General features: G+C 45.3%; 1 protein-coding gene across 3 annotated transcripts in view; it reads right to left on the bottom strand.

The window, feature by feature from the left end:
• Window positions 1-16,290, bottom strand: part of LOC130358518 (WD repeat-containing protein 49-like) — a 148,293-nt gene that overhangs the window by 125,952 nt on the left and 6,051 nt on the right. Inside the window, exon 1 of one of the 3 annotated variants that reach the window (XM_056561859.1) lies at window positions 3,653-3,844. The exons of the other annotated variants lie outside the window; for them this stretch is intronic. Within the exon in view, the coding sequence (XP_056417834.1) occupies window positions 3,653-3,720 (68 nt within the window). The 5' untranslated portion in view covers window positions 3,721-3,844. Of the gene's footprint in view, window positions 1-3,652; window positions 3,845-16,290 lie in introns of those variants that run through there. 3 annotated transcript variants of the gene reach the window in all.

The following is a 16,290-nucleotide window of genomic DNA, read 5'->3' as shown; positions in this document are numbered from 1 at the left end:
GAATTTCCTCTGTAGCATTCAGCAGCTAATAAGTACTGGAAGGATTAAGATTTTTTAATAGAAGTAATTTACAAATATGTTTAACTTTCTGCCACCAGTTGATTTAAAAGAAAAAAGATTTTCACCGGAGTACCCCTTTAAAGTTTAGATCACATCGGCTCTTAGACCAATATTATAACTGTATAAAGTACAGTATAATGAATGTACTAAAACAACAAGTAAATAGTAACATAATTGACATATAGGGGGAGATTTATCAAAACCTGTCCAGGGGAAAAGTTGCTGAGTTACCCATAACAACCTCTTCACTTCTTTCATTTTGCAGAGACCTTTTCAAAAATCAAGAAGCGATCTGATTGGTTGCTATGGGCAACTCAGCAACTTTTCCTCTGGACAGGTTTTGATAAATCTCCCCCATGATCTGTTGCTGGCAGCACGCTGAATATCCAGCTGGATGTAGAACCTAGCCTTATACTGTGTAACATTTTTTTTAAACATAGTAGGGGGCCATATTATTTAACAATATTTATCCAATTTTTTTGTTTCCCACCACATTTTCAAGGCTCACTCTTTAAATATAAGTGAGGTTGCGGTGTCACGACACTTTTTTATTTCACAAAAAAAAAATGTTTTTTTTTTTTGGGCAATAAAAAAAAAAAATTAATAAAAAAAAAAAAGAGTGCGGGAAAAAGCAAATCACACATAACAAGATATGTAAAATACTATATCCGCATTCTAGAGAGCAGTGGTTTTCAACCTGCGGAGCTCCAGATGTTGCAAAACTACAACTCCCAGCATGCCCGGACAGCCATCGGCTGTCCGGGCATGCTGGGAGTTGTAGTTTTGAAACATCTGGAGGTCCGCAGGTTGAAGACACTACTATAGAGACCATAGGCTGTGTTCACTGGTGGCGTCTTATTAGTGGTAAGGTCACAGTACCGAAATGACCGAAATTGTGTAAAAAATGGCGTGTTTTACCACTATTTGCATTATCACAGTACAATTGTGCAATTTTTTTCAGGATTTATGCAGTGGTCCTACTACAGTATTGAAATGCAGCAAAACTAAACAAGCCTCCAGTTCAAAGTATGCAACACCACATGGTATGTTCAGACCCCATTTAGAAATAAATAAATACAACTGGAAATAATATTATATAATACTTTGCAATATATGTAGCATTTTGAAACAAAAAAAAAAATATTTAATTCAAAGTTTTTTATTTTTATTTTACACCACTACAAACGTAGTGTAAACTTTGGGCCATGTAAACACGAGTATGGGCTTTTGGAAAAGTCCTGTAATCTTCCTAATAAAAACGTTCCAAATGGGAAAAAGTTCCATAATTTAGACTAAATGCGACGACACGTCTGGTTTTCAAACACTAAAATGCATCATGCAAATGTTTGTTCTTTTTGGTTTAAATTCCTTTGAAATTGTATTGCGATTGTTTTGCGCCAAACTTTTGACACAAGACTCGGTAAACAGTGGCGCAAAAAAGTTTAGAATGTGTCCCCGGTATTTTTCTTTATTAGAAACAGCAAGACCCAGAAGATCCAATTTTTCCCTACCAGTGTGCCTCCAGCTGTTGCAAAACTACAACTCGCAGCATGCCGGGACAGCCTTCGGCTTGGTAGTTTTGCAAAAGATAGATGCATACTGGTTTCGGGAATACTTATCTATAGAACAGATCAGTGTTTTCCAACCAGTGTGCATCTAGCAAACCTGGGAGTTGTAGTTTTTGCAACTGCTGTAGGCACACTGGTAGAGAAAAATTGGTACAGATGCACTCTATCACATTTTATACAAGATTTCACAAGAAGCACTATTCATTAGCCTGTGTGTCTACATTGGAACCAGGCACTGGGCATGCTGGGAGTTGTAGTTTGCAACAGCTGGAGGCACACTGGTTAGAAAACACAGATATAGATGCACTGTATCACATTTGTATACAAGATATCATCATAGATCGAGAAACACGATTGGTTGTCCTGTATGACTACATTGTAATCAGGCACAGCTGAAAGCTGTCTGGCCATGCTAGGTGTTGTACTATCGCAACAGCTGGAGGCACACTGGTTGGGAAACACCGATACAGATGCCCTGTATCATATTTTTATATAATATATCCTCATAGATCAAAAAGCACAATTAATTAGCCTGTGCGACTACATTGTAACCAGGCAAAGTCAAAGGCTACCTGGGCATGCTGTGAGTTGCACATTTGCAACAGCTGGAGGCACACTGGTTGGGAAACACATATATAGATGTATTGTATCATATTTGTATATAATATATCCTCATAGATCAAGAAGCACGATTCATTAGCCTGTGTGACTACATTGTAACCAGGCACAGCCAAAGGCTGACTGGGCATGCTGGGGGTTGTCCATTTGCAACAGCTGGAGGCACACTGGTTGGGAAACACAGATATAGATGCACTGTGTCACATTTGTATATAATATATCCTCATAGATCAAGAAGCACGATTCATTAGCATGTGTGACTACATTGTAACCAGGAAAAGCCAAAGGTTGTCCGGGCATACTGGGAGTTGTAGTTTCGCAACAGCTGGAGGCACACTGGTTGGGAAACACAGATATAGATGCAGTGTATCATATTTGTATACAATGTATCCTCATAGATCAAGAAGCATGATTCATTAGCCTGTGTGACTACATTGTAACCAGGCACAGCCAAAGGCTGTCCGGGCATGCTGGGAGTTGTAGTTTTGCAACAGCTGGAGGCACACTGGTTGGAAAACACAGATATAGATGCAGTGTATCATATTTGTATACAATGTATCCTCATAGATCAAGAAGCACGATTCATTAGCCTGTGTGACTACATTGTAACCAGGTACAGCTAAAGGCTACCGGGCATGCTGGGAGTTGTACATTTGCAACAGCTGGAGGCACACTGGTTGGGAAACACATATATAGATGCACTGTATCATATTTGTATACAATGTATCCTCATAGATTAAGAAGCACGATTAATTAGCCTGTGTGACTACATTGTAACCAGGCACAGCCAAAGGCTGTCCGGGCATGCTGGAAGTTGTAGTTTTGCAACAGCTGGAGGCACACTGATTGGGAATCACTTGTATACATGTACTGTTTCCCATTTGTATACAAGATATCCACGTAGACCGAGAAGCACAATTCGTTGTCCTATGTGACTACATTGTAACCAGGCACAGCATCATTACATTTTAACACAGTGCAACATTCCTTTGCCATAGCAACAGTAAACATCCTCGACACGTTGGTAAATCCGGCGGTACAACTTCTCTACTACAAAAACCTTAAACCAGTGTTTCCCAACCAGGGTGCTTCTAGCTGTCGCAAAACTACAACTCCCAGCATGCCCGGACAGCCGAAGGCTGTCCGGGCATGCTGGGAGATGTAGTTTTGCAACAGCTGGAGGCACCCTGGTTCGGCTGTCCAGGCATGCTGGGAGTTGTAGTTTTGTAACAGCTGGAGGCACCCTGGTTCGGCTGTCCGAGCATGCTGGGAGTTGTAGTTTTGCAACAGCTGGAGGCACCCTGGTTCGGTTGTCTGGGCATGCTGGGAGTTGTAGTTTTGCAACAGCTGGAGGCACCCTGGTTGGGAAACGCTGCCTTAAAGCAAAGCAGTTTGGCTCCTCTTACCTGTTGGCATGGTACGTCTCCAGTCTGCCCAGGGCAGAGCTGGGTCTCAGCCTTAGTTTCGGATACATACTTTTAGATTCCAGTTGGAGACCACTTGCTTGTCATCCTAATAATCTTGCATGGATGGCTGCCCCAGGGCTCTCAGCTTAGATACAATCCTGGGCCCCTCTGGGCTGCAGGGGGGGGGATGTGCTGAGTCAATTGTGAATATCAAAGCCCCTCCAAGAGTCATTAGCAGCAGCCTCCCCTCTCCTCCCTTGTGCTAATGTTCTGTGTGTGTTGTCAGGTCAGGTTACTCCAGGCTTGGCCCTGCCTCTGGAGAACAAGGTAACTGGCTCAGGTTTCAGTGCACAGTCTGGCAGGTTAGACATATAAGTGAATACAGGTAAAGCCGTAATCGCCTATTTTGTCCTCGCCATAATCATAGTAATTTAGAGACTCATATCTATATCTAAAACATAGGCTGCTTTATGTGTATTGTTACATGTATTGTTTTGGGTATTGTGTGCATGTATGTTATGTTAACTCTATGCACACAGTAACTGGTAGGTGTAGAACAAACTTGAGTAAGATACATAGTTACATAGGAGGGTATTTATCATTCCCTTACGTCCTAACCAGTGGCACAGATGGGGTATTCCGCGCCCCCCGCGTGGACTGGTTAGGACCGGTGGAAATTTATTGACAACCTAATAAATCAAAGAAACAGACCCTCCCCCTCCCCTATAAGTAGGGGAAAGGAACTCCACCCCCTTGTGTTTTTTTCTGTCCTCGGACAGGGTTAGACTGGTGGTGGGGTCCTGTGCAGAGCTTAGCTCCAGGCCCCCCTTCATGTTTGACAGCCTGGGGCTTGGGATTTTCTTCCCCTAGCCCCTCTTTTTCCTCCTACCTGGCCGGTCTATTCTCCGGTTCTAGCGGGGCTCTTGCAGCGCCGCATTTCTTTGTGTCGGGGTGCCCGTCTCTTCCAGTGTGGCTGCGATCTGCTGCCGCCATGTCTCCCTCCCCTGGGCGCATTCTCTCGCGCGTTACTTCGGGGAGGGGGCGGGTCGGGGTGGCGTCTGACGTCACCTCTGTCTCTAAGATAGGTTTCCCCCTTCCTGTGCGCGCTCTCCGCGCCCTGCTCATGGAGGGGCTGGGTCGGAGGTGGCGTCTGACGTCACCTCCGATCCTATGTTTCTTACCTTAATTTTAAGGTTTTGCCCTTAAATATTTGATGTACATTATGTGGGAGTTTTAACTCCTTCATGGCTTCTGAGGCTAGCAAGCCTCTTTTATTATTTTTTCTTGATATGAGAAATTTATATTGAATCCTCCCACATTGGGAGGGTCTTAGGGCCCAATTAGTGCATGGGCTCTATATAAACCCGCTCAGAAAGTCCAGGCGGCCTCCTGGAGTGGTAGTGCTTGCTTGTTTTGCAACAGCCTACTTCTATCTAGAGAATTGCTATTAAGCCTTGCGGCTTCTTAGCTTGCTACCTGCGATTTCTTTCGCTGCTTTTTTGTGCTTTCCTTCTGGTAAAGCTCTTTGCTACTGGATTAACATAGTTTTTCCTTTTTTCCCTTCCCATTTGTTAACTGCTCTTATTTTACAGAGCATGTCGTCGGCTGACGGTTCCCAGGAGGTTTCTTCAAAGAAAATGTCCTCCAAGAGGAAGCACTTACAGTGCTACAATTGTCAGTCCTTGCTTGAGGACGACTATCAATTTTCTCGCTGCCCCTAGTGCCGTGCCAGATACCAGACCCAGCAAGAACCCACTATCAAGGACATGGTGGTCTGGGTCAAAGATTTCGTGGTCCTCAAACATGAACACCATGGGAGCTTCCATCGACGAATTAAAACAGATGATGTCTGCGAAGCGTTCAAGACCATCTTCGCCTCCAAGATCGATGGAAGTGTCTGGGGAAGCAGCCTGTGATGACTCCCAGTCCTCTTCATCTGAGGAAGAAGACAAGTTCCAGTATTTCTTCTTTCCGGAGAAAACACAGCGGCTGCTGAGGTCTATCAGGTTAGGGGACCGTGATGCCAAAGGGGGTGAAGCCTCTACTTCCACCTCTAAGGGGCCTAAGGCCTTTAAAGCGGATGAGTCCCTGCTGTCTTTAAAAGACAGAATGGAAGAAGCCGGAGAAGGGTCCCGTGCTCACCAAACGTTTTAAGAGCATGTTCCCTATGCAGGAAGACCAGATGTCTTCCTGGGGACCTGTGCCCAAGGTGGATTTGGCCATCTCCAAGTTATCCAAATGGACCTTGGTTCCATCTGATGATGGTTCCAGTCTCCACGATGCCATGGACCGTAAGGCCGATTGCGCTTTTCGGCGCTCTTACTCCTCCGCCTCGGCATCCGCCTCTGTGGCGATAGCCTCTTCTGAGGTGGCTAATTTTCAGAGAAACAGGTTTTCTCAGATTCAGTCTGACCTAGACCAGGGGGTCTCTAGGGATGACATTTTGGCCTCTTGTAAGATCGATTTCCTCTGTGATGCCGCCCCTCAATAACTTAAGTTGGCCTCTAAAACCATGGCCCTTTCCTCTGCGGGGCGTCGCCCCTTATGGTTGAAGCCATGGAGGTCTGATACCTCCTCTAAACACACCTTGCGTGCCATGACATACGAGCCTGGCATTCTTTTCGGGACTGAGCTCGACCGCATTATGGAGGGACTGTCTGATCGGAAAGGGAAATTCCTTCCTCAGCAGTCCTTTCGTGGTCGAGGCAAAAGGTATGGAGCCAGATCTGGCTCCCAAACCAGACCCCAAAAAGATTGGGGGTCCCAAAAGCAAAGGGGCGGTAGACGCCCCAGGGGTTCCAAGGGTGGAAGATCCTCGGCGCCCTGACTACGGGCCTCCTCGAGGCTCTTGGATTCCAGCCAGTGCTCCCATTCTATCCCCACTTCCCTTCCCGTCTCTTCCTGTAGGTGGACGTCTCCACCATTTCTTAGAAGCTTGGAGGATTCATATCCAGGATCCCTGGGTCCCCCGAATTATTTCGGAAGGGTACAAAGTGGATCTGGAGGATACTCCTCCAGACAAATTTGTAAGAACCAGACTTCTTCCTTCCAGCAAACAAGAGATTTTGGAAGCCTATATTCTGGAATATCTCCAGAAGGGTGCCTTGGAGGAAGTTCCCTCTCAAGACGAAGGGGCGGGCATCTATTCTCCAGTGTTTCTGGTTCCCAAAGCCACAGGAGATTTGAGGATGATCATAGACTTAAGGTTCTTCAACCAGTCTGTCAGACGGAAGCGTTTCCGAATGGAAACCATTCAGTCAGTTATCAATCTTCTTATGCCAGGGGACTTCCTGGCAACCTTGGATCTCAAGGATGCTTATCTTCATATCCCCATCCATCCTGGGTCCAGAAGATTCTTAAGGATCGCTGTGCAAATTCAGGGAGTTATAAGACACTATCAGTTTGTCGCCCTCCCATTTGGGATCTCTTCGGCACCTCATACCTTTACCAAGGTAGTAGTTTCTGTGGTAGCTGCCCTAAGACTTCAGGGACTGTGTATAGTCCCTTACCTAGACGACTGGCTTCTCAAAGCCTCCTCCCAAGCGATCCTTTCCCAACACATTCAAACTGCTGTGTCCTTTCTCCATCAGTTAGGCTGGATAATCAATTGGAACAAATCCAATCTCCAACCAGCCACATCTGAGAGATTCCTGGGTTTTATGATAGATTCCGTAGCGATGACTATTCATCTAACTCCCGAAAGGAAGCTACGGGTACAGGGCACAGCCCAATCTCTCTTAGTTCCCAAGCGGGTAACTTTTTGCTATCTAATGAAAATGTTGGGACTAATGTCTGCAACCGCGGAAGCGGTAGCCTGGGCTTTGTGGCACCTACGTCCGCTTCAGTCGGAAGTACTAACCAAGTGGGATCACAGTCCAAGGGGACTAAATTCCGTGCGCTCCCTGTCTCCTCAAATCCGGTCCTGTCTACGTTGGTGGGCTCACCTCCAGAACGGAAAATCTCTGATCCAACCTGTTTGGATCATACTTACCACAGACGCGTCCCTTGTAGGTTGGGGAGCGCATCTTCTAGACATGACGGTCCAAGGGACTTGGTCCCCTCAGGAGAGGTTATTATCCTCGAATCTCCTAGAGATCCGGGCCATCAGACTAGCCCTCTTTCACTTTACTCCTCACATTCAGGGCAAGGCTATGAGAGTCCAGTCTGACAGCATGACGGCTGTCCTTTATATCAACAAACAGGGAGGCACGAAGTCACAGAGTCTCTTGAGAGAGATAGGTGTGATTCTGGATTGGGCAGAATTGAACCTCACCCACTTATCGGCCGTTCATATCCGGGGTACTCACAATGTAATAGCAGATCGCCTGAGCAGAGGCCTTCCAACCGGAGAGTGGTCTCTCCATCCAGACATCTTTTATCAGATCACGCTCAGGTGGGGCATGCCAGAGATCGATCTCATGGCAACGAGGTTCAACGCCAAGGTGGACAGATTCTGTTCCCTCTACAGAGAGGACAATCCCTTGGCGGTAGATGCTGTGTCAATCCCTTGGAGGTTCAGGCTGACCTACATCTTCCCTCCTATTTCCTTGATCCCCATGGTATTGATGAAAATCAGGCAGGAACAAGCCTCTGTGATAGCCATCATTCCATATTGGCCCAAAAGAGCCTGGTTCACCCAACTCATTCAGATGAGTCAGGGTCAATTTTGGAGGCTTCCCCCAGAGCAAGCAATAGTGTCAGGGGACACTCACAGCTGCTCCAACATACAAATGTTCAACCTGACAGCCTGAAGGTTGATCGTTCCCTTCCAGGAGTAGAAGGACTCTCAGGGTCGGTCTTGAGAACATTGTCGCACTCCAGATCTGAGGCTACAACTAGATCTTATGGAAGAATATGGAGCACATTCTCATCCTGGTGTCGGCTACGCCAACTGTCTCCAAAGGATCCTACCATTCCTGCTGTTCTGCAATTCCTGCAAGATGGATTAGACAAAGGACTATCTCCTTCCACCCTACGAGTGCAAGTATCAGCTATCTCGGCTTTCCTCAATAAGTCTCTTTCTCAAGACCCCCTAATTAGAAGGTTCCTGAAAGGAGCCTCTAGAATTAAACCTACTATAATTCGACCCATCCCTGCTTGGGATTTATCGGTCATGCTCAGGGGGTTATCATCTCCCCCCCTTTGAGCCTTTAGAGGAGGTGGATTTAAAATTCCTTACACTCAAGGTTACATTTTTGTTGGCCATCACTTCTGCAAAACGAGTCGGTCAACTCCAGGCTTTTTCCGCCTTTGAGCCTTATATTCAGTTCCTCCCGGATAGGGTTCTTCTTAAGTTTTTGGCCACTTTTATTCCCAAAGTGCCAACATTTACTAATATCAACCAGGTTATTTCTCTTCCTGTGTTCGCTCCGCTCTACTCCTCAGAAGATACTAGAGGCCTTCGCACCCTCGACCTGTCGAGATGTCTCAGGATCTACCTGGATCGATCCAAGGAATTCAGTAAGAATGAAAACCTTCTAATCCTTTTTTCTAGTGCCCGTAAGGGACACAGGGCTTCCAAACCAACTATTAGTCGCTGGATTAAGGAAGCCATTCGGGAGTCTCATGTTTCCCAGGGTCTGGAGCCCCCTGAATTTGTTAAAGCTCACTCTACTAGAGCAGTAGCTACTTCTTTTGCAGAAAGAAGCTCGATTCCTTTGGAATTCATCTGTAAATCTGCTTCTTGGAGTTCTCACTCCACTTTCATGTCTCATTATAGAGTTGATTCCAGAATAGCTAGCTATTCCTCATTTGGGCGGTCGGTATTATCCTCCGCCAGGCATAAGTGCCCTCCCATGGGGGTATCTACTTGCTAAATCCCCATATGTGCCACTGGCTAGGACATAAGGGAATAGTTAATTTCTAACGATAATTTGTTTTCCCTTAGTCCTAAGAGTGGCACAACAATCCCTCCCTTACTGACTATTCTTTTCTTCTTTTACTTGTAATTACACAAGGGGGTGGAGTTCCTTTCCCCTACTTATAGGGGGGTGGGGGGGGGGAGGGTCTGTTTCTTTGATTTATTAGGTTGTCAATAAATTTCCACCGGTCCTAACCAGTCCACGGGGGGCAGAATACCCCATCTGTGCCCCTGTTAGGACTAAGGGAGAACAAATTATCGTTAGAAATTAACGATTTTTACCTGTTGTCAGTTTCTTTTTACCCATTTTTTTTTTTACTTTTTGTTTTTAGACATCTGCCAAATTTATCACTTAGTAACTTTGGCGCATACCATATTCTTCCTTTGGTAAGTGTGTTTTTCATGTCAGAATATTGTTGGCGGGGATTTGCTCCAAACATGTGTCAAAAATAGGCAAATTAGCGCCAAAATACAATTGGCACAAATAATAAATTACTGACCACTGCAAAAATCCTACATGGGACCGTCAAAGTCCTAGCAAGTTTACAAAATGACATTGGAGAGAATGCGCCTAACTTTGGAGCAAAAAGACACTGCGCCAAAAAAATGCATATAGTGCATAAGGGTGAAAAAAGACCATTGTGTCAATCAAGTTTAATCCATATTGTGTCCCTGCGGTGTTGATCCAGAGGAGAGTAAAAAATTAAAAATTAAAAACCTACGGCTTGGTTCAGACTACAGAATTTCTGCCTGCAATTCCGCATTGAAATTGCAGGCAGAAATTTCGCTTACTAAAACGTAGAAGCTAGCCAATGGGTTTTCCATTCACCAATTCACACTTTGTAATTTTTGAAGCGGAATTTGTGAACGGAAAATTCACTTTAAAATTTCCACCTGAATAATGGCGTTGCTCATTCTTTAGGCGGATCTACTCGCGGAACACATTGTAGTCTATTGGGGGCTGCAATGTCCGCACTGAATCAGTCGGCGCTGGCCGCACTCAGAATCTCTAGACAGAAATTTGCCGTCTGGAGATCCCGTAGTCTGACTCTAGCCTAAAGGTCTATTCACACAGCAGAATTTCCGCTTGCGGAATTCCACCTCAAATTAAACCCCATAGACTATGGCATTCCGTACTCATTCACACTTCTCAATTTCCACTTGGGATCTAAAGGCAGATATTGGTGGATGTCTGGAAGATCCCATTGAATGGGTATTCCTATGTCATCCGTCTGGTGGTTGGGTTTTTGGCCTTGAAATGTATTTCCTATGTTACCTAAGGGGGCACATTTTTGTATTCACTTGGTACCTTTCATTATGGTATATCTGGAGGCAACTAAATACTGTGCTCCACTATATCTAGATGTCTCTTAGACAGTGAATGGAATAGAAGTACACGTGTGTGTGACTGCCACTTTATCCAGATAGAAGACTCAAGACCCCTGATCTCAAAATCGTTGGGGGTCCCAGAGGTCGGGCCCCAAGCAATCATACATTTATTCCATATCCTGTGGGTTAAATGTAGGGACTGTCTTTAATGGTTATGCTATTTTTATCTCACTCATATATTTACAAAATGTGGCAAGGATGACAGCAACATATGAATAAAACCGATGGGTAAATATACATTTTCCATGCAGATCTGTGCATAGGAAATCCATGGTGGAATGCATGTGAATCAGTGTAGGAACAAATCTCATCTATACATTGTGGAATCCCCACTTTTTCCTTGGCAACCCTCTGCATTGATCTCCTGGCTTCTGTCTGTTATGCCCCATTGTTCATCTTACTTATCTAGTGGCTATCCTACAAAACAAATGCGAATCAAGCCTAAAGGTGCCCATACACATTATACTAAAGATGGACATCTCTAAGATGTGTGGCAGCCTCCCAACTCTCCACAGACAGTTAAAGGGGTTAGCCACCATAAGGTGATTTTAGTACTTACCTGCCAGACAGTAATGAACATGCATAGGAAGGATCTATGCTTGTATTGGAGCTCAATGGCTATGTTGTGAGTAAACCATAATGCTGTAGATATTTTTATGTGAAACGGCTATTTCCTGTTGGAGTTCCCTTTCTCCAACTACAAGCCCCATGACTCCTAGGTTGTTAGTGTGAGGTCACTTTTCTCCCTCCCACTCATCAGCCACCTATTGAAACACACATGTGCTCTCTTCCATGTAATAGACCAATGTTTTTCAATCAGAGTGCTTCCAGCTGCAAAACTACAATTGTTTGCAGAATGATCTCCCCCTCCTACCCCCCCCCCCCCCCCCACCCAGTGGTCACTCCACCCACTAACACAGACAGGCTCCCTTTTATCACCTGAATATTGATGTAATGTCGCGGGCCGCACTGTAACCTGGGGAAACCTGAGACGACAGTCAATATATATGCTGTTAAAAATAAACATTGGGGCAAAAATTTAAGAAGAATTGTGAGACCAACATAAAACATAGGTACAGACACTATATTATGAACTACACTAACTTTACAGCCCCTGTAGCATAGTCATATAAACAAAATTCCTGGAATATCCCTTTTATGTCAGAGAAGAGAAGGGTGAGGGTTGTCGGTTTTTTACTGTCTGATCCTTTTGGACAGTGAAGGATAAGCCAATGCCAGATCGGCCAACAGTTACTTTGAAGGTCAATGTGTGTTGTGATTTATTTTACTTTATTTGACATTTATATATTTTACCTTCTCTGTATATATTAAATGCATAAACTAGTAATAAACTGTCTACAAAGATATAGTACATTATCTACAGTTCAGTGTGTGGTTCAGTGCAATCCATTGTTATAATCTAATTGAATGGTTTTGTAACGGTGCCCATACACCTTCAATAGCTGTCGGCTATCTCTTCTCAACTCCCCGTACACAGGAATGTTTGAGATGGCCGAACATTCATGGATTCTAAATAGGGAGAAGGAGGGTAAACCTTTGACTGTCGGCTCTGGTGGCAGCTTACCGTATTTTTCACCGTATAAGACGCGGGGGAAAAGTTGGTGCGTCTTATACGGCAAATACACATTAAAACCTATCCTATCGCGGCGGTCCCTGCGGCCATCAACCCGCGGCAAAAACAGGACATCACCAATTGCGGTGATGCCCTGTATTAACCCTTCAGACGCGGCGATCAAAGCTGACCGCCGCGTCTGAAGTGAAAGTGACACTAACCCCGCTGCTCAGTTGGGCTGTTCGGGACCGCCGCGGTGAAATCGTGGCGTCCCGAACAGCTTACAGGACACCGGGAGGGACACCTGCCTCCTCGGTGTCTGCTCCGTGAAGGGATCCCCCGCATGGTCGGCGCTTTCCTTCGGCGTCATGACGTCGTCGCGCACGCCGTCCCATCATCCAATAGGAGCGGCGTGCGTAGCGACGTGATGGCGGCGACTGAGAGCGAGGATACCCGGCAGCAGAGACATTCTGGAGCGACGGGGACACCTCGGGACGCGGCGTAAGCGATGGAGGGCAACATCCAGGGCAGCGGTGATGAGCAGTGACGAGTCCAGAGTGGCGAGGACACGTGAGTATAACCTCCTATACCAGTGGTCTTCAACGTGCGGAGCTCTAAAAGGTTGCAAAACTACAACTCCTGGCATGCCCGGACAGCCGTTGCTGGGAGTTGTGCAGAAAAGACCATTGTATGTTGAAACTTGTATGTTGTGCAGGCCCGCAGGTTGAAGGTTCAGAATCTTTTTTTTCTAGATTTTCATGCTTTAAAATTGGGTGTGTGAGTCTTGACAACCCCATGAACTTCTGGTCCATCTGAAAACATTCCACCAACTTTCTCTAATGTGTATGTAGAACTTAATTAAGAAAACTTGTCTTTAGATACCATATTAGGAATTAGTCCTTTGTATTTAGCATAAGATAATATTAGGTGTTAATGTAAAGAGCATTCTCCACTCTGGAGGACTCATTATGCCAGTGCATTATATGGACATCACATTGATTGCAATGGACACTGAATAATGTTTTATTTCCTCTGTGGTAGTACAGAAGGGAGCTGAACGACTGGCAGCAGCAAAACTGAGCAGTATTATCTAAAAGGATAGGTAGAAGCTGAGAAAAGTATTCTTCAATGTGGTAACTGACTGAATGTCCAGAAAAACTTCTGCCCTATGATAGATTATAAGCTCTTGTGAGCCTTTACTCCTCTTGTCTGAATCGTGCATTAGTTTCCTACTATGCATTCTGTGATTATCCATATATGTACCTGCTGTATTGTGCTGCAGAATATGTTGGTATAGAAATAAGTATTATTTTATTATTTTTGTAATATTATTATTAATAAGAATAATAATAATTATTCTTATTATTTATCTTACATATATCTAATACAAAAACTGACCTGAACCAATACTGTACTGTATATGGGAAATATACAGTGACCCCCCCCCCCCGACCTACGATGGCCCCGACATACGATCATTTCAACATACCATGGCCATCGCATGTTGAGGGCAGCATCAACATACGATGCTTTTGTATGTCGGGGCCATCGCATAAAGGGCTATCCAGCAGCGCAGACTGCTTCAGCTGCCATCGGATAGCCGTTTACGGTGCCCCGTGTGGTCCGCTGACTATCACTTACCTGTCCTCGGGGCTCTGGCGTGTCCTCTTCGGGCTCCCCTGCATCGTCGGCGCTCTCCATCGTCGTCATCACGTCGCTGCGCACGCAGTCCCGTCATCCAATAGGAGCGGCGTGCGTAGCGACGTGATGGCGGCGATGGAGAGCGAGGATGCCGGGGAAGCAGAGGCCTTGCCGGAGCGTCGGGGACACCCCTGGGACGCGGCGACAGCGATGGAAGGCGACATCCTGGGCAGCAGTGACGGTTTACATTGCACGGATCCCTCAACATACGATGGTTTCAACAAACGATGGTCCGTTTGGAACGGATTACCATCGTATGTTGAGGGACCACTGTATTAGCAGCTCTTATTATAAGCTAAACTTTTATAACCTTTTGTAGTTTGACGCTTCTTAATTGAAAGGTGTCATACTGGGACATACAGTACAGATAATAGGTAAAACAGTATCTGTTTGACCTTAAAGGAGTACTCCGCCCTTAGAAATCTTATCCCCTATCCAAAGCGGCGGGACCACCGCGATCTGGGCTGCGGTACTCCAGACATCCGATGCATCCGAGTGAACTTCGCTCGGTGCCAGATGACTGACGATGTGGGTCGGAGGCTCGTGAGACGTCACGAGCCTCTGGCACTGCACCCGACACTCTAAACGAACACCGTAGGGAGATTTATAGCCTGTGGTTAGCGGATAAGTGTCTGATATGTTCAGTTCCCTTGACTACCTCTTTAAAGGGGTACTCCGCCCTTTGGATAGGGGATAAGATGTCTAGGGGCGGAGTACCCCTTTAAAGGGGTAGTCAAGGGAAGTGAACATATCAACACTTATCCGCTAACCACAGGCTACAAGTAAAAGTCTATAGTAAATAGGAGTAATTGTTTAGTGTGCATGGCACAAGTGGCGTTTGCACAGCAGTTCCATTTTAGGGCAATAGACGGTAACTGTATCCAGGCACACTATAAAGCAATGTGTACACAACATACCGGCTGACAGAGGCTTTTGAAACAGGTGATAAATTGAACAATTGGGCACTGGCTTTGCTGGAACAAATCCAGGCATTAAAGCTTCCTTAGTTATCCCAATCAGCAAATCTGGAAGAACATTCTATCTGCTGTATATCAACCAACACTCTAAAATATCTTATTAAATCATTTATAATATAGTTTTAAATCATAAGCTACAGACCCCAAGAATAATAAACTTAAAGTACCGTAGCCCACTGCAGCACGTTCCCTATGCAAAGTCCTCGCCTAATGGAGAAAACCATATATTAGTGCCCAGCTACTCATGGCATCAGAACATTCGGAGAGATTTATCAAAACCTGTGTAGAGGAAGAGTGCTGCAGTTGCCTGTAGCAACCAATCAGAAAGCTTCTTTTTATTTTGAAAGAGGCCTGTGAAAAATAAAAGAAGCAAGCTGATTGGTTGCTATGGGCATGGGCAACTGCAGCACTGTTCCTCTACACGGGTTTTGTACCTGTCAAAAAGTCATCCAAATAAAGTGGTCCCTCAAGTTACAATATTAATTGGTTCTGGGACGACCATTGTATGTTGAAACCATTGTATGTTGAGACCATAACTCTATGGAGACCTGGTAATTGGTTCTAAAGGCACCAAAATGTCATCCAAAAATAGGAAAAAGTGAGAATGAAAGAAAAATAAGTAGATAACTAATGTAGATATAGCAAAGTAAGAAAGATCTGCTGGGAGCTGTAAATCACTGTCTATGTCAGTATTTCCCAAGCATGGAGCCTCCAGCTGTTGCAAAACTACAACTTCCAGCATGCCCGGACAGCCTTTGGCTGTCCGGGCATGCTGGGAGTTGTAGTTTTGCAACAGCTGGGGGCATCCTGCTTGGGAAGCACTGGTCTATGTAGAGGACAGGATCTCGGGGTCCTGTACAGTACACGCAATGTCCTTAAAAAGTAACATGGAGCCGCCCTCACCTGGTGTCCAAAGGAGCAGCTAATCCTGGCCCAAAGAGTAGTACAGAACATGTAATACCTCCCTGTACTGTAGGGGGCGCAACCAGACACCAGTCAGTGCATACGCTTCAGTAATACAGGAGTTTTACCAGTGAATGCCCATTCTGATAGGTCAGTTTATTGACACGTTTCACTGGACTGTCTGTAGCATTGTATGTTGAGTCTGGTTTCAACTTACAATGGTCCAGAAAAGACC

The sequence above is a fragment of the Hyla sarda genome, chromosome 2 (genome assembly GCF_029499605.1).
Source record: "Hyla sarda isolate aHylSar1 chromosome 2, aHylSar1.hap1, whole genome shotgun sequence".
Lineage (NCBI taxonomy): Eukaryota > Metazoa > Chordata > Amphibia > Anura > Hylidae > Hyla > Hyla sarda.
This window is presented reverse-complemented; position numbering and strand designations above follow the sequence as displayed.